We start from the raw sequence: 27,225 nt of genomic DNA, 5'->3' as shown, positions 1-27,225 counted from the left end.
GCCGAGCCCCACAGAACACAGATCTGCCGTGGTTCCTGGGGCCGAGCCCCACAGAACACAAATCTGCTGTGGTTGCCGGAGCCGAGCCCCACAGAACACAAATCTGCTGTGGTTGCCGGAGCCGAGCCGCACAGAGCGCTGAAGGAGGACTTTTAAATTCCCGGCTCCGCCCACCCCCGGCTCCCAGCCGCCCCCTCAGCCGCGGCCCCGCCCCCTCACGGGGCTGTGGGCGGGGCGTCCTGCCACGTGACTCGCCGGCCGCGTGACGCGCTCGCGGGCCGGTGGCACACGTGACCGCTCTCGCGAGCTCCGGCGCGCGCCGGCCGAGGCCCCGCCCCTGCCCCCCCCAGGCCGGTGCGGCGGCGGAAGGAGCCGGAGCGCAGCGGCCGCGGCCTGACGGGACCCCGAGCGGCGCCCCCGGCCCGGGCACGGCCCGCACCCCGCACCGCCGAGGTGAGAGCGCCGGATGGGCCCTGCCGGCGCCGCGCGATGCGCCCCTGCCCGCTCTGAGCGGCCCGGGGCCTGGGCTGGGCCCGGCCTGGGCCTGGGCAGGGCCCGCGCCAGGGCAGGCCCAGGCCCGTCTGTTCTCCCGCGCCGCTCCGAGCCCCGGGAGCCCCGGCAGGGCCCTGTGCTCGGGGCCCGCGGGGGATTTCGGTGTGAGGCTCGCTGTGTGCGGCACCCGCAGGGCACGCACCGCCGTGCGCGGGGTTTTTGGGACGTGCATTCGTTTTCTAAGGGGCCGGGGCGGTGCGAGGTCTGCCCGAGGCCCCGCTGCTCTCACGCTGTGTGTGAGCCGTGCCTGTACCCCGTGCACGGACACGTGTTTGTGCCCTCTGTTCCTCACAATTCTCTTGAGAGCAGCCGGGACTGCACAAAAATTAAATGAGCGGGGATCTGTAGTCAAATTACTGAACAAATACTCATCATTGAAACTTAATGAGCTGTGTTTGTAACACGTTAGTAACAGCTTTTTTTGTTGTTGTCTTTTCACCTCACTTGGACCACAAAAGCAGCAAAGCCGTTGTTTTGATGGGGGGTTGGTATGTGTGTGTGTTCCTTGTAGATGTCAGAAGACCTTGCTAAGCAGTTGGCCAGCTACAAAGCTCAGCTCCAGCAAGTCGAGGCTGCCTTATCTGGCAATGCAGACAATGAGGATTTACTGAAACTGAAGAAAGACTTACAGGTGAGAATTTGAGGGTAGGTGAAACATCAGGGTCTTTTACAAGTGTTTAACTTGCCTAAATACTTGTCCTGCAACAAAAACAGACACTTGGTGGGCTGATTAGTTTCATTCCACATAGCTTGATATAGTCATGGTAGGCTTAGTTTGGAAAAACCCAAAGTATGGCCTACATTAATTTTTTTTATTATTAAAAAAGATGTACTAATTTATACAGCGAATTCATTTTCTATAAACTTTAGCCAGAGAGGTGAAAGATGTGCCAGTGCTGTCTTTACTGTGTACTGGGTTTAAATTTTTTTCCCTGAAGCATTTCTCAAAGTCATTATTTTTTGTTGTTTTTACTAATGCTGAAGCCTCTTGGTTTAGCTTACCATGATGTTCTCACTGAGATCTCAAATAACTTGATCCAGAACCTGCTTACTCATTAAATGCATTTGCAGTGTTTAAAGCTTTGGAGTGTAGTTCTGTATTCCTTGTGATCTGAGTCTTGATTGTGTTTCTATATAAGAAAGGAAAGGAGTTGTGTTTTTCATTTGTCACAAGAGCATAGTGTGTTCCTAACAGCTCAAACCAGTTTCTGGTCCTTGGGATGTGCTTTAGTGACAGGAAGGCCACCAGCCTAATTTTAAATATATGAGTGGTCTTTTAGATTCTTGTTCATATAAAGACACATTGGCATATAGCAAATCCCAGCAGTGCTGTTAAAATCTGTCATGAGAGTGCAAGATGCTGCTTCATTTCTGTTGTGGATTGCTTTAGCCATCAGGTGTAAAAATATATAAAACTACCCAGTGCAAGGTTCAGTGACCACTGCTCTGTGTGCAAATAGCAGAAATAAATTGGGGCTTCAAAACCAAAACACAAGTAGTGCCTCCAAACAGTGATCTTTAGAATTCCTTTTAAACTGCAAAGGCTTTGTGCCCACAAGGCACTTTATAGATCATCTGAATGTGCTCTGTTGTACACTGTTAAAAGCATGTGTATATTTTTATATTTTTAAAATGCACAGCAAAACCCATATGGGATGATATTTCCGATACCAACACGACCTCGGCTTTGATATGCAGAGATCATTGATGTGAAAGGACAACTTGCAAACTTTTTAATAAAAGCTTTCTGCACAGAATGGGGAAGATCTTTACACTTTCGTCCCCAAAAGGTTTGCTATCCGTATGTTCCACCTTGAAAATGACATAATGTTTTGCAGACTTGATATATGCCAACTAAGCCAACAGCTGTAAGAGTGGGTTTGATGCATCAGTGTCCCAACTAAACAGCTTTTTGTCTGTTCAAAAAGATGGTTACTATGTTACTGAAACATCTTTTTCCTATTATAAATACTGATGCATTTTGTATGCTTGGATTATTCAAGATTAAATTGTTATAAGTACTTAGCCTTTTGCTTTTTGGTTCACCAAAACATTTCTAGGACAGTGTCTGTGCACCCAAAGCCAAAGTTACCTTTTCTAGGCTTGATGGCAGCTGTCATCTTGTGTAATTGGAGATGAGCTCTGTGGGTGTTGTGCTCTGGAGTGTAGGGCTCTGTCTGGCTTTGTGAAGACCAGTTGGTCAGCAAAAATCTTGGCAAACTAAGTAGTGTTCCCTGTGGGTCACACCTCCTTATCACGGGGATGTGGCACCAAGCCATGCTGTTCAACCTGTTTGGCTGCACTGAGCTGCTGTGGTAGTCCAAGTCCTGCTCAGAAATTTTCTTGGAATGATCTCTTCTCTTAAAGACTTGGGAGCTGTCTCATGGCTTGCAATAAAATTAATGTCTCTGTCTTGTGAGCCAGGCATTACGGTAGGGGAAGATCAGATGAAGATTTTTACCAAAAGTTTGGTAATTTTAATAGCCTTGTGTGTAAGACGCTTTATTAAATTCAGAGAATTCTTGGTAGTCTTGTCTGAAACGATTCACATCCAAGTTCTAGACTAAGCCATCTCTGAGGCAAGAATTAGTCAACAGTTTGGTGTTACTGGTAGTTGCAATACCTGAAACACTTGTTTTCAGGAGTGCCTTGTGCCTGATGTGATGTACTTGACCTGCTGAGAGAGATACTTTAGCCATGATGCCTCCTGGATTTGCAGAATACAGCTACCTGTATGTTAAGGAATAGTTTAGGATTTTGCACCTGGGAGGGAAAATTAGGTTAATGCTGTATGTTCTCAAATTAGGTAACTTGATAATGTTAATCTGTTATGCTTTAGGAAAATGGTCAGCTAAGTAGTAGAAGTAATTGTGTGTTCCTGTGCTCACAGTTGCTACTGATTGTGCTCACTGGAGTGCTTATTAGCCAGCAGCTCCTCCAAAGCAGAGAGCAAAACTTACTAACTGTTGGAAATTCAGACATCAACATGCTGCAACAGAAACGAACTGTTAGGCCTTTGATGTTAGTTGTATAGTTTGTCAGATAAAAGTGCTTGCAAGTTAATACATCATAAACTTACTTGGGAAGTGCTTACAAACCTTTAGGTTCCTAAGGGATGATGAACAGCTCCTTTACTACATTTTCCTGAGTCTTTGTATGCTCATAGCTGAAGTAAGATGTGAAATGGGGAGGGAAGTTCAGGCTTTGAACACTTTCTGTAACCCTCCCCTGACTTAGATGTTTACTGTTTTTAGCCAGAGTGACTGGTTTATGCTGAGGTACTCAAAGAATTGAAGAATTTTTCTTCTTTAGGGCCAGCAAAGTTTCTCTGCATTATATATAAAGTTCATATGGCCCTTTAGATGCTGTCTCCTTTAACTTTTAACCCTGGTGAAATCCAAGAGAGGTCTTGATTGCTTAGTTTTTGATGGAACATTTACAGGAAATTGTAGAGGGTTTTGCAGCCTCCTGCTTGCAAATGAATAATGTGTAAAGGAACTGGGAAATTTTGTCATCCTGAATTAGCAAGGGGAAGGCCTGACCTGAAATCTCAAAGTCAGGGAGCTTAGGAAAAAAACAAACACTTCTGTCAGAATGACCTAAGGAAGGCAGTTCTGTAGTGTGCCCCTGGACGCCTTCTAGCAAAGTGAGAGGGCTGCACAGCTTGGAAGGTGCTCTGCACCCTGACTCTGCATGCTGCAGTTCAGCCAATGAGAGAAATGCTATAAAAAATAATAGGCTACTTTTTGAAACTTGGAGGAGGGCATGGGCAGCTTTACAGCAGTACAGTGAGGACCATACATATTTTATCTACAATAGCAATTAAATTTAATTAAATTATTAAAAAATCACAGTGAGTGTAATTCATACATCAGCAGTGAATATAATATAGTAACTTAAAAAAAATCAAACCAAAACCAGTAAGCTTGGGGTAAAAATATGCTTGGTTAGAAGAATTTGAGAAATTATTCTTTGTGGGTTTTTTGTCTTTTATAGGAAGTCATAGAGTTAACCAAAGATCTCCTTTCAACACAACCTTCGGAAACCCTCGCGAGTTCCGACAGCTCCGCGTCCGCCCTGCCCAGTCACTCCTGGAAGGTTGGGGACAGGTGTATGGCCATATGGAGTGAGGATGGACAGTAAGTGTAGAAAGCTTCTCTAACAGTTACATGAAATAGTTCAATGGTAAGAGACTTTCATTCAGTTCGAATTGACATGGGTGACTAAAAGCAAAAAGAAATTGCGAAATAAATGTGGTATTAAGTGTTCTTGGACTGTTTATTAAAGGTCAGTATTTTAGGTAACAAAGAGATGGGGCCCCTTTTTTTCACTAACCATATAAAAGTAGGGTAGCTTTTGTAAATTACCACTTGCTGGTGTAATAAATGGTAGATGGAAAGAATTGGTCAGTTAGGACAGTCTTTTGTAAAGCTTTTGTGATGTGTAATTCATGATTTGTCATTGCATTCATATATGTGTGTCACTGATTACTATGAAGAAAAATTCTTGCTGTATCTGTTTGGGCCTCTAATTGGAAATTAATTTTCAATTTTTAATTAAAAATGCTGGGTTTGGCTATAAAATAACTATGTAATGTAACTTTAGAATTAATCAACCTTTTGGGTAGGGTCTCATATATTATCCTGTGTAGTTCTGGGAACCTAAGCAAATCATTCTGACTCCATAAACTTCAAAATAAACATTTAGAAATTCCTTTTCATACTGCAAATGTGTAACTGTTGCAGCTTTAAAAAAACTGCTATTGCAGGACCAATATTGCAATTGTTACCACTTAGAGAGAGGCTCTGTTATTGGATGAACCTGCTTCTCTTAACAATGTAATAGCCATGTAAAGATTTTGGTATAGCTCTAGATGTCTTAAGTAGAAAACTAGTCTAAAAGTGAACAGTTCTTCTGTTTATTAATGAGTAAAATGTTTTTGTGTTAGAACTTAAAAATTGAATCTTAGTCTTAGGTCCCCACTGGATCATTGTTTTTTGGTCTGATCCCTTGGTTACGGGATCAGAGCTTGGGGAAGAGTGTGTCAGAGTGTTCATGGAAGTGCATCTTATTGGACTTTATTGTTCTGCTTTTTTTAGAAAATCCTTCTTCTGTTGCAGCATTTCTTAAGAGCAGTGTTTCATAAAGAGCTAGCCAGAATTTTGGGTTTTCGTGTGTTTGCACCTAATGCAGCTCGAGGCATTGACCCACTGAAAACACACAAGAAATTAATTAGTAAATGTTAATTGGAATACTGTCTATGAAACATTTCATTTTTTTCCTCTGTTTGCTCCAGATATATCCTTTTGCCCTTAAGTTAGACACTGTTATTTTAAATATTTTTGGAAATGTCACTTTTTTTTTTTAATTTTTTAAAAATTTTTCCCATATTTACGTGTATGAAACACAGTAGCGTTTCATACACGTAAATATGAAATGGACAGGTCACTGTGAAAATTTCAAAATTTCTGTTTTAAATCAACATGAAAGCTTTTAAGCTTTAAAGTGTTGAAGAGGGAATGTTTTGAAAGCTTCAGTTTTTCTTAGTTCTTTGTCTTATGGAGAAAAATGGAATGAAAACTTTGCACTTCTGAGGTGACGTTTTCTAAAACTCCTCAATGAATTCTGTGAATGCAGCTTTTTTTTTTCTATCCCATGACCTGCCAGAACTAAAACCAAATCAGGATAGCTGATTAGATTGGCCCCAGCATGAATCATTAGTTGTGATAGCTGTGAGGGCATTGCTTGTTGAAGCTAAAGGTCAAATGCAGCAGATTCCAGTCTTTGTACCTGTGTCCCTTGGACCTTAAGACAATAATCTCTTGATTTGTGTATTATCCCTGAAAATTAAGGCTGGGATCTGCATATTTTTCACTTAGTGGCATTAGCTGGCTGATGTAGGTGTTGAAGGGCTGAGTATTAAAGCTTTACTCACATGCTTACAGCCATGATATCTTTACAGGTGTTACGAAGCTGAGATTGAAGAAATAGATGAGGAGAATGGAACAGCTGCAGTGACATTTGCTGGATATGGCAATGCTGAAGTCACACCTCTGTTCAACCTCAAGCCTGTGGAAGAGGGAAGGAAAGCAAAAGAGGACAGTGGCAACAAACCCATGTCCAAGTGAGTAATACACAGATGGAACTCTGAATGCTGAGTTGTGGGTTGGTTTTGGGTTGGTTGTTTTTTCTTTTTCCTCCCTCAGCTATAAAAATTGGTTAATGAAATAGGTGTTTTTCTGGTTTGTTTTTGTTTTAAATTTACATTTACCTAGTATCCTGCCATGTCTAACACAGGAAGGTATTTGTAAGGGCCGAAAACTTTTTGATTTTTTTACTTTGGAAAAAACAAAAGGTACAGTTCTTCACAGTTTGTTATAGCCAGTGATCCCTTCCCTAAAAGGCTGTTCTGAGGATGCTGCATTTGTGGTGGCATAGATTGACTCCTTCAACTTCCTTGTCTTCACTGAAGTAATCTCTGTCCTTTTCCTTCCATCCCTGTCCATTGATTGGTGGCAGAGTCCTGCACACCTCCAGAAAAGTTGGGGCTTTTCACTCCAGTGGGTTATTCACACTTTCAAAACCCAAGATGTTCCTGAAATGTGGAAGGGCTGACAGGTCCCATTTCCCCCAGAAATGAACTGCACCCAATCCCATGGGTTGCTGTGTTTGGCACGGGCTCCTCAGGTGTGCTTGGTGCTTGTTTTTATGCCAAATGCATCAATAAGTAAGGTGATGCTTATTAATGGAAAGATTAGGTTTGGAATTTTAGGTTTTTGGGATTTTTTTTTACCTCCTAGAAATGATGAATATTTACAAGCTTTATTTCTGTAAATTCTGTACACTTCTGGAAAATTAATGTGCATGTCTGTTTTACAGTCAGATTGTAGTTTGTAACAGGAAGAGGCACAAACATGAAATGTGGGGTTTGTTTTTGTTGTTTTTCCTTTTCTCCAGAAAAGAGATGATAGCCCAGCAACGAGAGTATAAAAAGAAGAAAGCTTTGAAAAAAGCTCAGAGAATTAAAGAACTTGAACAGGAACGAGAGGACCAGAAAGTCAAGTGGCAACAGTTTAACAACAGAGCCTATTCTAAAAACAAAAAAGGCCAGGTTTGTTTACTTTTGTCAGTATGTGAGTAGCAGCAGGGCATAGACTTCTGTGCAATGACTTGGGAGAAAGGAGGTGGTTTTTAAAGGGATGCATCATGGGGATTTGGCTGTCTTTGGGATTCTGAAGTGTGCATTTTTGTATTTTGTGCACTTCAAATGCCTGTTCTTTTACTGGATTGTTTTGGAGGAGCGCCGCTCCTAAGAGGGTGAGCTTTCACTTGGCTGGGAGAACGAGGCTTGCGTCAGGTGCCAGCTGGTCTTTGTTGGAGCCAAGAACCTGAGGGCCCCTCTAAACCTCCAAATCTGGCTTCTTGCTGTGCTTATGACCCAGGAGGCACAGTGCTGAGGACGTGCCCTGGAACAGCAAGTGTGGGGCAAAAAAGGTAGCAAGGACATTAAGTCTTATTCCATTTCTGTCATGGCTTGCCCAAGAGCTGCCAGACATAGTGGTAAAACTTTAATCTTCCTTTTGAGCAATTATTAGAGATGCCCTTATGAGAGGTGATTTTATTCCTTCTTGGCCTGACCTGAGATCCTCAGTACCACAATCACATCCAGTATTGAGGTGCCAGAAGTTCCCAGCCCATTGCTTCACTCAGTGACAACACGTCACAGCTGGGCTGGCTGTTAAAAAGTGTCCCCATCTGTAGGGCAAAAGTTGGGAATGCTGAAGCACCTCAGGTGGTAATGATTGTTTGTTTGTTTGCTTTTTTATTTTTTGTAAAATCCAGCTGGTGATTATTCAGACATGGTGTTTTCTGTTTTATTTGCAGGTGAAAAGGAGTATTTTTGCTTCCCCTGAGAGCGTAACTGGCAAGGTTGGCGTTGGAACATGTGGAATTGCAGACAAACCTATGACACAGTATCAAGATACCTCTAAATATAATGTCAGGCATCTGATGCCTCAGTAACAGGTAGAAAAGGTGGAACTTCATCTCTGCAGGGCTTTACACTTACCTTTTTATCATTATATTTTTCTAAAAGTAAATTATTTGTTGGCACATAGTGAGTAGTCCATTTTGTCACCATCACTTTGGCTTCAGCTGATTTGAGCCTTAAATCTCCAGCTCTTGATTTGAACACCCCCAACCATTAAACTTTCTGTAGCAGGTAAACATTAATGAATTCACGAACTGCTGTTGCCTGTTACTTTCAAAGCAGTATTTGTCTTCAGCTTTGAATCTTCCATTCATACCAGTAGTGAAGGTTTTTTTTTTTCCTTCAAAAAAAGTGGTGGTATAAAAATGGCACCTTAAGAGCCTCCCTGGTTTCTGTAGTCACGGTGCTGTCTGTGACATGCTCAACATTACAGAGCTGCTGCAGCTCTGGGAGAGAGCTGACATGTCACATGGAATTGCTAAGGAAGTTTAAATAACTCCCTTACAAATCCACTGTGGATCAGTTTGTACAGCTGTAAATGAGGGCAGAACAGGGCTGATAGGATCTTTATTACTAATGATCACTTACATTCTAGAAACAATAAATTTGACTTAATTCCAGTCCAAATTTCTTGCACTTGAATTTCAGCAGAGCAGATGCTGTTTCTTGTTCATTGTTTTTCTTTCTTTGTTTGTTTTATAAATACTCATCAAATTATAATAGGAAGTTACTGAAATGTAACCAGAAAACCATAGGACAAGGAACTGTACTTAAAGAGTCCCCACCCATCCCCAGGGGTCAGAGCTGGTGCTGTGGAAAGGAGCTGTCCTGTCCTCCCTTGTGGATCTTGTAGGTGTGTTGGTGCAGTCACAGCAGTGACAGCCTGGGCCCCCATCCAGACACGGAGAACCACAGCCCAGCAGATGTGAATGCCTGGATCCCACTTAGTTAGCTGTGAGTGAGTAAAGGTTAGCTGGGAGTTTCTGTCCTTACAGAACTGACTGGCCCTAGTGTCCATTGTACCTTCAGCTGTATTACAGTGCTGCTGAGCCCCTTCAGTTTTCTTCAGGAACCCACGTGTAAAAGCTCTTGCATTTTTGTACTCTCTGTGATTTGCTTTCCTCTGTTCCTTGTCTCGCACTTACGGTAGCGACGCCACCTCTGGACCCGTAATGTGTTTCAAGAAGTTAATGGGTAGCCCTGTATACAATGTAGATATTATTTTTGTAAAATCTAGGGCTGAGTTAATGGACAAGAGTACATCAGCTATTTCCCCCATTAAATAAAACGTGTGTCTTGTCCATTAACCCTGACCATTATTTCCCTGTATATTATGTTAATGTAGCTCATTTTGTAATTTGTTAACTAGATCAGGTCACGTCAGCAATTGTTGATGCACTGATTGGTGGAAATGTCCATCAGTTACCTGAGTCACAACTCAAGCTAAACTCTACAAGCAGTAGTTTAGAATCCATACATAGAAAAAGGTTCTCCCTGTAATGGGAGATGGTGATTTTTATGAATACAAAGTGTGTTAATTTCAGTTTTGTATGTTTAACTTTTATTAAATAAAGTGTTTAAAATCTGCTGGATATATTTGTTGAAGTGGAATTATTCATGGGGGGAAGATAATGGTAAATCAGGACAGGGGTCAGTACAGCAGAATCTGCTGGGACAGAATGTCATACTCAAAAGTGGCTCTGAAGTACAGCACACTCACTGCAAGATAAAGTATGTGCTACTTAATTCCTTATCTTCAGTGGTAGCAGAGGGGTTAAATTTTCTTTTGCATAGAAAACACCTCAAGAGTAAAATAATCTGCTTTTGAGAAAGGGAATTTGTAGTGCAGCCTGCAGCTACAAGCACATGTCCCAGCAGTGACATTAACTAGGTGACAGTTGTGCCACCCTGACAGCCCCGTGCTGAGGAAGGTCACCTGTTGTCTTTCACAGGTGGCTGTGATACAGTGTCCCTTTCACTTATCCAAAAGGAGCATCTTGAAGTCAGAACTGACACATGCTAAAGCAGGCAGAACTAGAGTTTTCAGGAAGCTTATTCTGAACTCCACCTGTTCTTTTAACAGAAAACAGTCTTTGGAAAAGAAGGCTCAATCCACATCTGACATGAGCTACATCTGCTTATCTTTAATGTAATAAATACAGTCAATAGACCATCCCAGGGCTATTTATTTGTTCACTAGCTCTGGAGAGCAATAGAGTGAGTCATCAGAACACAGTGGGTGCTGTGAGCCTCCCCTGCAAGGGACAGTTCAGCCCAACTTGTTTTAGCTAAACATTTTAAAAAATTTAGCAAAACTTGTACCTTTCCACTGAGTAATTTACTGTCACCTCTTGTAATGGGGCTGCCTCAGGAACTTTGGTGCAACTCTTCTGTTGGGCACTGCAAAGAAGTGCTGAAAGAAATTTTGATTGGCTTTTTCCTGAAACACCTTACCTGGAGTAAGTGAAACAATGTGCCTGGGGTGGTCCCATCTATGAAGAGAATACATCTTGAGAACAACTTTTATAAACAAAAAAAGCTGCCCAACCAAAACTGCTGTGTTGGCCACACAGCCTTTCCTTATAGCACATCAAGATTTTTTTATGCTCTTGCCTCATCTGCAGGATGGGCCAGTTAATTGTAATCTGGCTTTGGAACACAGCCTTAGTAAAGTGGCTTGAGAAATTCATGTAATAAAAATAAATCTTGCGTGAAGCAATGCTGGTAATTGCCAAAACACAAAAGTTTCTTACATTACAAATTCTGAGTTGACCTGAAATGTGGCTGATGGTGTTTTGGTTGGTTGGGGTTCTTTTACAATTTATTTTCCAGTTTTAATAACTGGTCTAGACAGAAAGAAGCCTGGGAACTCATGCTCTGGGCCTTTGCACACAAATTACCTACCCCAGTGCCAGCAAATCCTGCTATGGCCAGAGACTACTTAAAAACACTGAAATGACAGGGAAAGTTACTGTAAAAGTAAAGAGTGCAAACCCCCCCAAGCTATGGAGATGGAAGAGATATTTGTCAAGAGATTTGTGCCTGTCAGATAAGGGTACTGTGCAAAATGACCAGTATGGGCTGCATGTTTCCTCTTCTCGAGCACAGCCTCAGTCCTGTGCAAACTGAAACCCATTGTGGAAATTAAACCAGCATAAACCTGACTCAGATCTAGGAAATTGCCCCAGTCAGTTTAAGTATTTAGAAGTCTCAGCAGTAGCAAATTGAAATTCTCATGGTCATGGCAATCCATTTCTCCTTTGCCTTCCCTAAAGCCAGTGAGTGCTGTGTCACTTATTTATGCAGCTGTGCTCAGTCTCACAGGTTTGTAAATACAAAAAGGGACTTTACCTGAGAGGACTGCAATTCTAGAGTGGAGATCTTTAGAAGGCAAAACCTACAGCAAACTTCTCTGCTTCCCCTTGAGGTTCTGCTCACCTGCAGCAGCTGTGGCAGGGTCTTGGGAATACTCTCTTTGCAACAGTTCTGTGAAGAGTGAGGTTGCTGAAAACATTCCTGGGTCAGGCCCAAGAGAAGGATTGCTGCCTGGGAGCTGGTGCTGCTCTTTGCATTGTGATTTGTTCAGTCTTCATCTGGGCTCTAAGAACTTTCACTTAGACAGTAAAATAAGGAGGGACATTTGCATGGGGATGATGGTGCCACCCACCCAAGCCAGCTCTGGTCTTGAGCTAAAGGCTCTGCTACATAAAAGCACTTGCATTGCTTCCTTCTGCAAAGCAATTCCCCTTCTACACTGAACTCACCTCACAAGGACTCCTTGGTCTGCACAGAAATGCAAAGCCTTCTCACAGTGGGTGCTGATTGAAAAAGGTTTGCTCTCACTTAGACTGAAAGGTGCTGTTACTTCCCAAAGAGCCTTTATCATTGAGGAATATGAACTGCATTTTACACTTTACCTGTCTGACTGACCTGCTGAAACTGGGATTTCCTGGGGTGATGGATACTATTTCGTACAGTTATCCAGCACTCTGGGATAGGAAAGAGCTTTTGTATTTCCCCATCAAGCCTTCCAGGAGGAGATCCAAAACAATTAATTGAGACGTATTTTTGAAAGGGGATTAAATGGAAAGAATTTCCTAACCTTAGCTGAATGGAGCATTAACAAGAGCACTGGTAGCCCAAGTTATGGCCTAGGCCTGTGCACATTTTAACTAGAAACCACAATATTAAAACCACCATAAAATACTTTAAATTCCTTCATGGCTTATTCTGCTTTGCTGCAACATCCGTCAAGATCAAAATTAATCCTTGCTGAAGCTGTATCCTTGCTGTATTAAAATAAAGCTTCATCACATGTCTGCAGCACAGCAGTCTGCAAGCCAAGATGTTGGATGACTTGCTAAAGGCCAAACTACCCAGCTCACCCCACCACTTGCTCCAGGCCTCACTGGGGTACTACAAACCAAGGCGCTGATTTTTCCCAGTGCGATAAAAATAAATTGCTACCCACAGCTTTTACAGCATGGCCAATGTTGAAGATCTTTCCCCAAATAAATTACATTTCACACCTTTGGCCTGCATCAGCCAGGCCAGCAGCACCACGTGACTGAACTGTTCAGCTCTTTATGAGCCCACACCTCAGAGCACACTTCCACCCTTCCCAGAGGCTGCTCAGCAATCCCTGATCCTTGACACTTTTGAAGGGATCTCAACACATGCATGTTGTGAGACAACTCCACAAACAGAACCCCTCCATAAAAGGTATTTATCACCACAGCCACAACACCAGTACCCACAGACTCCCTGCTCCTGCCTCTGCCTCACAATGACACGATCAGCCCTCTCGGCAGGAGGAAATGAGCAGAGAAGCAGAGGCCAGTGCTGGTGCATTATTCCCAGTTAACCCATCTTTCAGTAAAAGGAAAACTGTCTGTACAGACACCACTCTCCTGCAGTCATCCTCCCAAATGTCACTCAGATGTGTTGGCACATTTCAAGAAGATGTGACAGCACATCAGTGTTCTCTAGGTATTCTATGCAAACTGGGGAACAGAGGGGCAGAAGGACACACTCCCCTTCCCCGAGGGTCCCACAGGACAATTCAGAGATCACACTGCTGATGCAGAGGCGTTTCAGTCACTATCCAGTCACGGAATTTCTCACTCACTGGACAATGTGTCCATGGGAGAAAGCTCTAGGAAAAAAATTAGGACTTTATTCTGCTTTTATATAGCTTTTCATTGTTATCACCTCCCTAGCCCCAGAATGAAGCCCTGTTTTTTACCATTCTCTTGCAGAGACCTTGATTTCTTCCTCCAATGATGCATGTTTGGTGTCAGAAAAAATGCCACAGGAAAAGCTTATGATCCTGGGTGGGGAGAAAAGAGAACAACTATCTCCAGTTAGGGCACCCAATGGATCTCAATTCCTCTGAAGCCAAATGTTTCACCCATTCCAACGGGGCAACACAACAAACAGGGAACAGTGAGTACAAGAGAACAAAGCAGAAAAGCAGGAGGCCGGAGCTCACAAACAGATGGCAGCAAACAAGCAAACAAACAGACAAAAGGAAAACACAATCACCAACCTCAGAAAATGATAAGTCTGTCTAGTTAACCCCCTTTCTATTGACCTACAGATTTCTTGAGACAGACAGATGTGAGACCACCTTCGTCACTGACATGCTGCTAATGGAACGGACGTTAAAATGACCTTCAAGTGACAACTCGCCACAGGATAACCGTGACAAATGCAGCCAGATAGTCATCTCCACCTTGTCTGCAGACACGAGGTGACATTCCATAATACACTCGTGTCAAAAGAAGGAAAATGCTGGATGGTCTTTTTAATGGGTTTGTCTGTAGCAAAGAGACCCACTGGGGATCTAATTTACAGAGGGAGGACTTGACAGAATGAGCTTAGGAGGGAGCTGTGCGTGCGTGTGTGTGCACGTCTGCCTGCTGCATGGGAAGGCTGCCTCAGGAAAGTGCATCCAATTCTGCTTTCACAGGAAAAGTCACCATAGTCTTGTAAAATTATAGCAACATCTCTAAAAATTGGTTATCTTGAACACTGCAATGCAAGAGGCCAGAACAGTGAAGGGAGATTTGAGGAGGATGGCAGCTGTGTGAGGTGAGAAAATGCAGAGTCCACAAAGCAGAAATAAACCAGGGCAGGACAACTTTGAAAGGCCAGAGAAATGTTTCATCACATAAGAAATTATCAAAACTCTAGCTGAAATCTGCTAGTATCTGCTACAAAGAACCCACCAGCACCAGAGCAACCAATCCCAGGTCTTTGGAGTTATTAGAAAGGTTTTTAGATTTGTTTTCTTCCTTGACCTCCCCCTTGCTGGAGCACTGCTGCTGGCTGAGCAGTCAGGCAGGTGGCTGGTGATGGAAGTTCATCTCCTGTGACATTTTCCCCATTTACTTGCACTTGAGATCAGGACCCCTTTGAGACCACAACACTAGAAAAGGTAGGAGATACCAAACTGCCCCAGAGCATTACAAACAAACATTTCAAATGCATTTATTCCAACCATAGACACGTCACTGTTTTATACCAACTAGGAGAGCAGGGCCATTCTCCATCCCTTGAAGTTCAGTGCTTCTCAGCTGTTGTATTCCTTTCCCAAGTGGACATTTCACACAAACAGGAATAACAGGAAAGAGGAGGTGCTGTGACAGCTACGGAAAATGGCTCATAAATAAATAAATCCAATTGGTATCCAACTGCTCAGCACCAGCACTGCCAGTTGTCAACACTTCCAAGGAGAATAATAATGAATAAATAAATAAGACCTTGCTAGAGCTGAAGTTTCCTATCTTTCACCACTCTACAGACTGTTTCAAGCCTTGTGTCATCCAGATATCATATAGACCCCAAAAGCAAATTCAAGCAGCATTTCTTCTTTCAGAGCCCTTGGGCTGCATTTGCAACCTAGAGCTTAATTCACTCTGTGGCAGACTCCTGCTCCTGCCAGGTAACCTCCCAGAAAGAAGAACAGATGGACTGAGACACTGGATTACATGCACACAAGTGAAAACACGTTTAACAACTGCAACCAGATGCAAACTTAGTAAGCAAATTAATTTCAAAAAACCCAGACTGGAGAGAAATCATTCATTACAGCCATGGAAAGAGTATTTCTCTACTCAAGCATGTGTGTTGTGCCTCTTACAGGGAATGACACATTTTGGAGAGTGGGGGAAACATCAGAGTATTTAAACACAGGCAACTTATCACAGTGCACAAGTCTGCATGAGACTCGCTCAGGATGTCACCGCAGGACCGAAGGGCACAAGAAGAACAGCAGCTGGCTGAAGTGACAGCAATGACCAAGATGGAAGAACACAACTCATTTCAGATACAGAAATGTTTAATGGCGTTAAAGTGCTACTTTAATGGGGACCATATGCTAACATTTAAACACAATTCCACTGCACTGCTAAATATGGTTGTCTTTATTTTTTTTACTTTATTTTACCTCTTTTTACCCAACCCTATCTAAAACAATAAAATAAAATCTAAAGGACTGAAATTAACAACCCATTCAAATCAGCAATAAGTTATGAATTTTATAAAGCATTTTTTCCTCTTTTTTTCTTAGTAATGAGGGGTAATTAAATTACTTAAGGATATACAAAGTTTCAAACAATGCCATAGGTGAAGACTCTATTAAGGTTTTTAAAACTTGGAAAACAAAATAATCCTGGCCATTAAAAAGACAAAAATAAAAAAAGCAAAGCCCTCAAAGTGCAGGTTAGAATGCTTGTCTTGGAGAAAATTAGAAAACATTCGCTATAACAGCTCTTAACAGCACCTGCACAGATAAGGTGGCAAGGCCCTTGGGAACAGGACGTGCAGTCAAAACATTACATTAACATGAGAGACGTGCTGAGCTTAACTAGGTTAACTACTGGACTGGAACTTCAAAAGTCGGCAAAGGGAATGATTCTAAAAAGAAAACTGAAGAAACCCCCACCAAACCTGGCCTCTTCCAGCTTAGCACAACCTTAATTTTTGTGTGCATGGCAAAAAAAGGATCTTTGCATTTCATTGGGTCAAGTGCTTCATCAAAACAGAGATCTTTTCATGGCATAAATTCATATAAAAGACATCTAAGGTTTCATATGGACAAGCTCTAAAAAGATGCATCAGACTTGGGGTGTTTTCCCTCCCAACACATTTACAAATGTTTATCAAAAAATCACTTCAAATAAAAAGGTCATAGTGGCTCAGTATCTGGGCATGACTGTCTGGTGTGTCAGCTCTCGAGTGCTGGTTTCGTTCTGCCCTCAGCTGGCCGTGTGCCTGCGAGGGGCACACATCTACCTGGGACCTGCTGGCGCTGGCACAGCCCCAGGCCTGACAGCCCACCCTGTGCTGGTAGGTTACAGGTGTGTACCTCTCGCTTTAGCCACGCTTCTGAGGTACTCACTGTTCAAATGATGTCCAACAGAAAGCTGAGTTGAATGGTGTTCTCCCCTGAACATCGCTGCCCCTCTCCCTCTGGGCACAGAATGAGACCTTCATCATTATCGGCACTGTTATTCCTAGGCTACGTAAGCCTTCTTAGATTTCCTAGTACATTATGACAGCATTAGATTGTGGTAAACTGTAGGATACAGTCCTTTCAGGACCAAAAAAGCTCTTCAGAAGGGCCTAAATTAGGTTGTTCAATCTGAATGCGGCGTAAGAAATTTTGACATTTCTCAGATCTCATGACAGAAAGAGAGGGATGAGTTTCTAGTATCCTCTTTCAAACAATTTCAAATAAATTCAAAACAAAGTGTTTCATCACTAGGGTCTAGATCCAGGTCCCACAGAAACAAATGGATTTCATTGACTGCAAAGGGACTAGTATTTGGCCTAACTTTTTGCCAGCAGAAATTGGGATTGGTAACATGACCAAATGAACAAATATGGGTTTCTGGGGAGGCTTCCTTTACCCAAAAAGCTTTATATACAGGTCTCTCCAGGCCTAGCTGTCAATATGTCAATTCTGAAAGAGGATACTGGCATCTAGGACCCAGTTTGATCATCCCAGTGAAATCATTCACCCTGCACTGTTGTCTCACTTGGTTCTAGGAAGCAAACGAGAGCTTGACACTGGCGCTGGAGTAACCCTCATCACTCCCAATACTCTGCAAGCTGCTGTGATCATCAATGTCACTGATGCTGGTTGTGCTGATATTGTCCACTTCTCCATGGGAGAACTCTGTGCTTTCAACGTCCACTTCAATCTCTTCTAGAAAGGGAAATGAGAGAAATGCACACAGGTTAGCGCTCCACACCCAACTGCCCCCTTCATGCCAGTGAGCTCCTGGGACTCCCCCAACACAGGGAATTGAAGCAGGTTCTCCCTGGAATGGGATGGGCTGTGGTCATTGTTTATAAAAAGACTAATACCAGCTTGGAGGTTTTTGTAGGGATTTGGCAAAGGGATTTCACTCCTCCACACACCAGCCACACTGTCAGCGTACTTGAGCCACCCCACACACTGAGCTTGTCCCACCACCTCTTTCTTTGGACCTCTAATACCCCAGTGTTAGAAAAAAAGAAGAAACAAATAAAACTGAGTGCAAGAGAGAAAATGGAGCATGAAGTCAACCCTAAACATGCTAGCTGCTTGACTTTATATTGCCAAAGCCAGGACCACACACAATTACAATGCATTACCATGGGAATCTGGGTTACTCTCACACATGCTCAGTGGATTTTGGAATGGACATCTTGTTTTTAAGAAAGACTTAAAAAGCAAAGATCTAATTAACCAGGTATCTTGGCTCCCATATTGTTCAGGAATTTTCCAAAGGATTTTTGTTTTAAACTACAGATTCATACCCAAACTATCCATCATCTTCTGGTCTGTCAGAAAATATCAAACCATATATTGTGCCTAATGTTCTGTCCACTGCAGGGATATTTTTAAAAAGGAGTTATCTTAATTCAGTTAGCCATTCAGATATATCTAGCCAGTTTTGACTGAAGAGGTGAGCTCAATGGGAAGTTTGGTAGGGGGGCTGGGGGGTAGGTGTACAAAACATTGGTTCCAGTTTTATTGATATCTTGCATTTTCCTCTTTTTGTTGCCAAGAGATTCAGCAGAACAAAAATCACAATGAGCATCTCAACTTCACCATCTCTTTCAATGCCAAGGAAATCAGATCAAGTTGACAGCAACAACAATTCTTCCAGACTTGGAACTCATGCAAAATACTAAACTCTCCATATGCATGTGTGTGTATGTGCCTGTGTGTGAGCAGAATCAGCAACCTAAACACCAAAGGCCATGGGAAGGGGAAGCTGAAAGATATGAAATGGATGAATCTCATTCTCTCACTTCAGAGTCCTGGCAATTCCACGCTGGTTCAGCAGCACCCACCTCGCTCCGAGTCCGAGTGATCCGAGGAAATGGTAGATCCAATGCTGTCCATTCGTATTCGCTCTATCTCCTGAGGACCCTGTAGCTGTTCCAGTCTTCTCTTTAGGAATCTTTGTTCTCGTTCCAGGTTCTCAAGCTGGTGTTGGCTTCTCCTCTCAGCCTCTTCAAGTTTCTGAGATGACCAAATATAACTCAGTAATTGCTTTTATCCTTTTCTCCTTCCCTCCCACCTCTACTGCCCTGCCACCTGCCTTGCTTAGACCTTCCCAGTCCCAGAAGGATTCAAGTTCAAGTGCCCTGAACCAAGCTGCCTCATAGTCTCCAAGCACAATGCCTTCTCCTCACATCTTTCCACCTCTCAGCTCCTGATAAATCATACCCATTAGTACAAAGAGTCTCTGAGGACTGAGCCTCTCCAGGGGACACGCTGTGAACTGCAGCAGTCTGCTTGTGGGTCATTCCACCCGGGATCAGACACCTGCATTACCGCCTGTGCCCACGGAGGGGCCTCACACCCCCAAGCCAATCCACTCCAGGGTTTGTTACGAGCTGCTCCAACATAAAAACGTGGCCCCGGAGTTCTGTGCTCCTTACTGCATGGTTTAGAAGGATTTCTCAGAAACAGTTTTCTATTCAGTGAGTGATTTACATAACCTACTACAGATTTCTTTGATCACAGCTGGGAAATCTACCAGGGCACTGTTCTTTGTTTCCTACGACAAGCACATTGCATAAGGAGGAGTCATTTCAGGCTAACTCTGTCCCTTTGGCAGCACTTTCCCTCCCTCATCACCCAATCTTCCCTCTCTATATCCTGACCTGCAACGAAGTATTTCAGCCTCTCCCAGATACTGACAATGCTGCATTTTCTTTTCACATCTCTCTTTGCCAAAAGTGGAGCTGGAAGAGCTAGGCTAGCTGGAAGGTTCACACATGGAACTCCAGCAAGCCAAACCTGTCTCGCACTCTTGTGGTTTGTGCTAATGCTTCAGCAGTGGAAACTCAGTAGCACACCAGAAAAAAAGCTGCATTTCCCATCAAAAGGCAGTCACTCAGCAGTAGGTATGTTTTTCTTTAAAGAGATACAGCTGTCAACAATACAGAACAAGATGTTCGCTCTTCAAATCTATCATTTTTGTACTTAAGGAGTTCATTATGGACTCTTCCAACAATGTGGCTTGTGGCAATGATAAATGGCTAATCAAGGGGGCAAGGCTTGCTTGCTCTTTTTATTTATTTATTTATTAACAGTGTCACGTTTCCTTCAACGGAGTTAGCTCTAGGCAGCAAGGATGAGCACACACTGAAAGCAGCAGGGAAAGGCAGCTCTTACCTTGATATGTGCTTTGGCTTTGTTGAGCAGCCCAAGCGTGGTGTGCCGGGTGCAGTCTGGTCCGAGCGGTATCAGAACTTTTAAGCGTTCTAGACACAGGCGGAGGTGAGCTCGGCTGCAAGGGGAGAACAGGAGGGTCAGAGCCATGCTTTCTGCAAGGGAATGTCACTGCTTTCACTGCTGCCCCCCCACGAGGCAGTTTTCAGGCTTCCCTGTTTCCACACATGACAAGATTCCCCTCAGGTACCAGCACAGACTGCCACTGAACTATTTACGCTTCAAACATCAGCTGCTCACCAATACTTTCATTATTGCTAACCTCTGACAGACACTGTTTATTTTCTTGCTGTCTGAACTGATAATCTGACCCATCTGCATGAACTTTGTGCAGGGGCAAAGGCACAGAAGAAAATGGTACAAGTATCTCATGGATTTCCTCTCTCTCTGAGCTATTTGCTGTCTGTTTTGCTGAGAACTTTTGTGAAAGCAGTTTTGAATGACTGCTACCCCCTGTGTGCTTGTTCATTGCCAGCTCAAGGACATTTGCTATGAACTGACCTGAACACCTCTTCTTGCATGAAATTAAGATCATCAATGAAGAAATGGTCAATTCAAAACACTGAAACAATCCCTGGCAATTCAAGGAGTGACAGGGACAGTAGTTCCCAAGAACTGCACTCTTACTCCTTCCTGGGCCCAGGTCTGAAATGCTGCTGGGGGTGCAAGGTCTGTGGGAATGAGAGAACCCAAGACCTTCCCCCAGGCAGACTTCTGACCTTGGCTACAAAGACAGGCTCCAGCACAACAGCACTGCTGGTGATATGATCCATTTTCTGCAGAACATGGCAACATGTTCTGGGGTAAATGGTTCAGGCAGCAGTAACAACACACATCGTCCTCAGGCTGCAGAGGAAAACTGCTCCCACTGTCCCCTCCTCTGGATCACGTCTGCAGGGATGAACAGCAGATTTATGGAAAACTATCGAGTGTGTGTTGCCTTTTTCCCCTCCCTCTCTCTTTCCCAGACATTAATGATTTATGTCCAAAGTTGTCATCCCAATCAATAACACAATGACATCAGCTTTACCATTCACATGCAAGAAACACCAGTGCAAAAGACTCCTGAAAGCCTATCCCAGCCCCTGCTCATGCACAAAGAAACTGAATCTTAGCCTGATCCATCTCAATGCAGGGGAAGAAAAAAAAAAAAAAAGAAAGAAAAAAAGAGCATGGACAGTTCATTTCCATTTGTTTTTCAAATGCACTATTGCACCCAGTTTGAAAGGGGTGGGGGAGAGGAGTCTGTAATCAGGCAATTATGTCAGTGACAAGCAAGGATGATTAAGGGTGGAAGGGTCAGGGGTTTTGCTGATGAACTGTCAGCACAGGGGAGTGTTCACTGGCCGTGCTGTAGAAGTGAGCTCCTCACAGTTTCTACCATAAATCTCTTTACGAAGGGTTCATCATTCTGTTTCAATAACAGTCACAGGGCTGCATATTACCAGCAAGAGCCTTGAAGAAAGCATGCTTTCCATTAAACATTAACAACTACAGGGGTGGGGAAAGGGAAATAATAATCCAAAAATCAAACTGAAAGAACAGTAATCACATCAATCTCATCTCCTACTTCTCAAGTTGCTCTAGGGCAAACCCCACTGTCATTAAACTCATATGGTTGACATGGGGAGATTTTTTTTTACCTGAAAGCCAGTTTTCAACACAGAGCTTGGTCAGGAGTGTGCTCCCACTACAAGTGTTTGCCCTGTGTCCCATGATGACTGAAAGGGTAAGCAATGAAAAAGTATTGCTGGTTCACAGTGGCACTACAGCTGGGACATTGAGCACTGACTTCTTGCACAGAAATGAAGAGGAGCAGGATCTTGAGGTCAAAGACATTCTGGGGTTTGAAACCAATTTTTGGATATGGCATAGACTTCCTGAATGGCCACACAGGCAAGTCACTGAGTCAGAGCTGTCAGAGCACAGCCACTAAGCTGCAGCATGGAGCAGCACGTGTCTCCTCACAGCACAAGCATCAGCTCCAGCCACACACTTCACCTACAGATCAGCCCAAGTTAAAAACACTGATCAAGCAGAGCCCAGATCTGGGGCTTCACCTAACAGCAGACTGCTACACAGCATCTGCTCCAGGCAGGTACCACAGGCCTGGAGGCAGCTCCCAGCCCATGGTGAAAATCAAATTATTTGTGTAACAGGAAAAAAAGTTTGGGGAATCAACATCCAACCAGTCACAAAGACATCACAGTCCACTCCTGAATGCAGAGAGAAATGGATAACACATCTACAAGCCTGAGCTTTGGGCTGATTCTCAGCACTGTGTTTTACCAGGAACTGGGAAGGTGCTGCACCAGGAACTGCAATTCCTGGAACCAGAGATCAGCTTCAGGCAGCAGCAAGCACTGGCTGGATTGCTGAGACAGCGATCAAGGGTGGCACTGATGTGCCACGTCAAAAGCTGGGTTGTGTGCAGACTGAACAAGATCAACCCTGTTAAGCACCTGAAAGCTACAGGCAAAGGTCCAGCCATGTAATAAAACCCCAGACACTTGAAAACCTTCCCATTGTGCCCCAGGACCATGGTGGAGAGAAGAAGGTCACTGCTTGTCCCAGGCACATGCAGACCATTTTCAGAGAAGCCACTCCTGCACCTGGCTCTGCTGGCTGCTGGCCAAAGGCTGTGGCCTGCAGCAGGGGTGATGGCTGTGCCAGCACAGCCCCCATCAGGAGGGGCCACCTGCCTGGGACACGAGTGTGGTGGGAGCTGATAAGCTGCACACAGCACAGCTCAGGCTGCAAGCACACTGCAGGGGCAGGTTTCAAACATGTCTCACCAAAGCTAATACTTCTGTGCTGCCACTGCATTTCCCCCTATTTCGCACTCCAAGCTGAGCCACACTGGGATGGGAAGGAACAACCAAGCCTGCAAACTGTCCTGGCATGTGAGCACGATGCTTTCCTTCAGAGAGACCCAACTAAACAACTTCCCCAACTGCTACCCCTCTGCAGCATCCAATACCTTCCTTATTTTTTCACTTTTAAAATCTAGCCCAATCACAGTCCCTGACCTCAGCTGCCAACAGCCCCAGTGGACCATCATTTGTTCTTAAATTGCAGGGCATACACTGCAGGTCTGACAGACTGGTGGGTGCATCAGAAATAAAACTCCAGAGCCCTGGGAGCAGATGGAGCCACTGCTCACTGAACTAGATGTTGCACAGAGGTCTATGGTCTAGCTGACAAAATGGTGATCGGTCAAAGGTTGAACTCAATGGTCTTGAAAGTCTTTTCCAACTGAAATGACTTTGTGATTCTTTGAAAACCATCACAGAAGACTTAGCTAAAAGACCATTTCAGAGAGAAAGCAATTGCAAAGCCATTAATCTTTCTTATCAAGTCCTGGAGCTGCCCCTGGGCAGCTGTAATTCCCCAGGTCAGGCCATGATGTGAGTGCCTTTTCCCTTGTTTACCTGGACTCTGCTGCAACGTGGCTTTGACAATGCTGCAGGCTCTTGTTTTCAATGAAAATAGCAGCATTGTGCAGCCTCCAGACAGAGCCAGACGGCTTTCCATGTAAACCACTGGATTATGCCAATATTTGACGCATCTGCCAATATCTAGAAAAACAAGTCTAAAAGCCCATATTGTTATATAACAGAGAAACAAGGCAGGCTTGGTGCAAAGGGCTGCTGCCTCTCACTCTCTTCATCCTGAGGAAGACAGAGGATGACAGAAGGAGAATTCCAGTTTCAGCAGAGGCCGAAGCTTTTGCATGCTAGCTGCAGGGGAGATGGGAAAAGCTGCAGCCCTTCCTCCTGCCAAAGTGGGAAAAAATCAGGCTCTCACAGCAGCATACTGAGCACATTGTAGATGCTTGATGTGTTGAAAGAGAAGTCTGTGAAAGATTTGAAAGAAAGGGGCTCTCCACTTTCCCAAGGGATGAGCCTGGTCCCCTCTTCCTGCTCAGCCTGACGAGAGGGAAAACTCCTGTTTGAGATTCCCATGTTGGGGGGCATCAGGATGGCCAAAAAGGAGTAAAACACCTGAGAGGTTTCAGAAACCCAGAGCCAAACACAAGCCCTGTCCCAAAGAGCTGAGGATCATCCTTTATCTTGTTTCACTCTGGCTAAGACAGAGCCCCTATGCTGCTTGTGCTTCCTCCTCTGTGTGGGGCCAGGAAGAGACTGGAAGCAAGTTCCTCTGGGATGTGGAGGGCAAGCAGGGCAAGGATGCCCTCTCTTCTCTGCCAGGAGCTGCAATGGGCCACGAGACTGAAGCAGAAGAAGGATGAAAAAGCCCAGCAGCCCCACAGCCCTTCCAGCAGATCCATAAGCTGTAAAAGGCTGCATATGGAAGAAGGGAGGGCTGGCCCTTGAAATGGCAGCCCCAGTGCTGCTCACTGGGCACCTGCTGTTCTCCCTGCTTTCCCTTTGTGCCTGTGCAAGAGCTTCTGACTGTATTTGGATTATCTGACTGTATTAGGATTATCTACTTCTACCCCCAGCTCCCCTCCAAGGTCCTCTGTCCTGAGCCTGTATCAGAGGGGAGCCTGGCTCTTGCTCTGTGCAGCCCCCCCTTGCACTTGGCTCTGTCTGGCTGCAGAGGGCTGTAATTTCACAGCCTGCTCTCCTCTCCAGCTCCCAATGACATCACCCACTCTGATTATATAAAGCACAGGGAGGAAGCCTTTATTTATGCGTGCTTTTTGCTCACAGCTTCAGCTGTCTCAGTGTACAACACACATGCAAATCCCACTGCAGGAACTGGGCTCTCTTTTGCCTGAATCAAAACTGCACTGCAGAAAAAGGTGTGGGTGCAAAAAAAAAGTCTCTGTTTCCTTCCCCCACACCTCTGAATACATTTTTGAGGAGTTTGGGTAGGAATCAACCTAGCACAACACTCTGCACCATAGCAAGCTGGGCACAAAGCCACCACCTCCCTGCTGGGAAGTCCCCAGAGAGCTGAGGACCTGTGCTGGCAGCTCCAAGCTCTGTGTGTCTGCTGGTCACAAAGTGGCTACACAGGGGCTGAAACCTAACCCCCTAACAATGCCCAACAGGATCCCTACAAGGGCCAGCCCAGGGCTGTAAGACCACTGGCAGTTTCCCTTCCTGGCCCTGGTGGGCTCAGCCAAGCCCCTGTGCAGCCCCTGACAAGGGGTGACCCCACTGCCTGCTCCATCCTCCTCTGGTCCATGCTGCAGACATGGGCCATCCCTGAATGTTAACACTGCCAGAGAGACAGCAGCTTCTTTGCCAGAAGTGGTTTGGGATTTGTGCAGGGGTCCTTGCCAACTTCCACCAGGAGCAGAAGGGATGGAAACTGAGAAAAGAAACTTTCTCTGCTGAGGAGCCAGGCAAACACGCACACACTCGGCTCTGGAGCAGCAGGTTTACCAGACTCAGCACTATCCCCCCGTCAGACACTGCTGAGAGACTTTGCTGAATCAAGGCCTGAACATCTGCAAAACACACACACAGACACACACACACAAACTCTCTTCCCATCTTTAAAAGATCAAGCCTCCCTCCCAGCAGGAAATGACCAACTCGCCTCCAGCAGCAGTTCAAAATGCTGAATTCTTAATTTTGTATGTTGAAAGAAGGGAGCATCTGAGGGAAAAGAAAAGCATTTCCCAGATATTTTTGTACTTATGCCTCCAGGTCTATAGGGCTTGAATTCAACAGTGGATTTAAGCATGTGCTCAACATCAGGAATATGCTCAAGTTCCACTGAGGCTAAATCAGACACTTGATCTTTGTGAGATATTAAAAAAAATTGAAGCAAACCAAAAGAAGCACCAAAAGAACCAGAAGAAGGAGGATCCTAACATGGAGAAGGACATTATCATATGTCTCCTCTTCCCTCAAAGCCTTTTCAAAGTCGAATCTAATTTAACCCTGAAATTAGAAACCACCAACTTTGTTTGGATTTCAGAGCCTAACAGATTGTCTAAAAAATTCAGGAGTGATCACTGGTTAAAGAAAGCAATTCCTGGAGAAACACATGCGACCCCACATCAATAATTCAATGTACGGGAATGATTTTGAGATAAAAGTAATGAGAAACACATGCAAAAACCACAGGGCAGGGAAAATACGCTTTCCTTCTACAAGCAGTTCACAGGTCAGAGGCTGCTTATCTCCAGCAGCCATCGTAGGACGTGATGCCTTTTCCTTACTCTTGTCCCTGACCCCCAGCCCAGCCCTCTCAGCGAGGTATCTGCTCCCTGCTTTACCCACACTCATCTCCAGAGGTTTTTCCAGGCAGTGGCTGCGGGCTGGAGGAGGCAGAGCCCGCTGTGTGCCGGTGCTTTACCCTCACTTCTCTCCAGAGGTTTTTGCAGGCACTGGCTGCGGGCTGGAGGCGGCAGAGCCCGCGGTGTGCCGCTCGGTGCTGCTGCAGCGCGTTATGCAATGCTGCGAGCCCTCGGGCCGGGCAGCAGCGCTGCGGTGAGAGCCCGGCCCCGCTCAGCCGGAGCGCACAGGGCACCGCGGCCTTCAGCAGGAAATCTGACTCACAAATGCACCGCTGAAAGCTCACGTTCTCCACCTGAGCTCTGAAAGCGCTCGCAACAAGCCCTGCTTTCGGATTTTAAATTGGGTCTCTCCTCATGATTGTTTTCGTGCCCGTGCTCCCAGCTGGAAGAGGACGCTTGCTCATCTGACCCTGTTTCCAGTCAATTTCTACCGATGGCTCCCTGGCATGTATGAGTATTTGTATTCCAAAAGCTAATAACATCTGCCATGAAAATTAACTGAAAAAAATCCTTCGTATTTTTAAATTTTTAGATGTAAAGATCTACCAAAAACATCTGCCATAAAAATTAACTGAAAAAAATCCTTCGTATTTTTAAATTTTTAGATGTGAAGTTCTACCATTTAAAATAAAGAAATGAAAATTTAATCCCGACAATAAAAAGACTTGACAACATACTATAAATAGGAATTTAAAGGAACAAAAAAGTTCTACAAGCAACATT

General features: G+C 44.4%; 2 protein-coding genes across 3 annotated transcripts in view; one reads left to right on the top strand and one right to left on the bottom strand.

The window, feature by feature from the left end:
* The first annotated feature begins 361 nt into the window (after nucleotides 1-361).
* On the top strand, nucleotides 362-10,134 carry SMNDC1 (survival motor neuron domain containing 1). The gene is made up of 6 exons (XM_058028679.1): nucleotides 362-453; nucleotides 1,064-1,183; nucleotides 4,549-4,691; nucleotides 6,515-6,676; nucleotides 7,510-7,663; nucleotides 8,437-10,134. Exons 2-6 carry the CDS (start codon nucleotides 1,064-1,066, stop codon nucleotides 8,572-8,574), a joined length of 717 nt encoding a protein of 238 aa, XP_057884662.1. The 5' UTR covers nucleotides 362-453; the 3' UTR covers nucleotides 8,575-10,134.
* Nucleotides 10,135-15,866: 5,732 nt separating this feature from the next.
* The window catches only part of MXI1 (MAX interactor 1, dimerization protein), a 54,639-nt gene continuing 43,280 nt past the window's right edge, over nucleotides 15,867-27,225 (bottom strand). For both annotated transcript variants that reach the window (XM_058028677.1, XM_058028678.1), the window contains exons 4-6: nucleotides 20,226-20,340; nucleotides 18,893-19,064; nucleotides 15,867-17,756 (exon numbers count right to left, since the gene is read on the bottom strand). In XM_058028677.1, the coding sequence (XP_057884660.1) occupies nucleotides 17,593-17,756; nucleotides 18,893-19,064; nucleotides 20,226-20,340 (451 nt within the window). In that variant the 3' untranslated portion in view covers nucleotides 15,867-17,592. The remainder of the gene's footprint in view (nucleotides 17,757-18,892; nucleotides 19,065-20,225; nucleotides 20,341-27,225) is intronic.

The sequence above is a fragment of the Melospiza georgiana genome, chromosome 8 (assembly GCF_028018845.1).
Source record: "Melospiza georgiana isolate bMelGeo1 chromosome 8, bMelGeo1.pri, whole genome shotgun sequence".
Lineage (NCBI taxonomy): Eukaryota > Metazoa > Chordata > Aves > Passeriformes > Passerellidae > Melospiza > Melospiza georgiana.
The sequence above is the reverse complement of the archived record's forward strand: the minus strand, read 5'-3'. Positions and strand labels throughout refer to the sequence as shown.

Excerpts from the sequence above, each read along its gene's own strand:
- SMNDC1 (XM_058028679.1), top strand. The coding sequence starts at position 1,064 with ATGTCAGAAGACCTTGCTAAGCAGTTGGCCAGCTACAAAGCTCAGCTC. Across the intron at positions 6,677-7,509 it reads GGCAACAAACCCATGTCCAA|AAAAGAGATGATAGCCCAGC; the intron begins GTGAGTAATACA and ends CCTTTTCTCCAG. Across the intron at positions 7,664-8,436 it reads CTAAAAACAAAAAAGGCCAG|GTGAAAAGGAGTATTTTTGC; the intron begins GTTTGTTTACTT and ends TTTTATTTGCAG.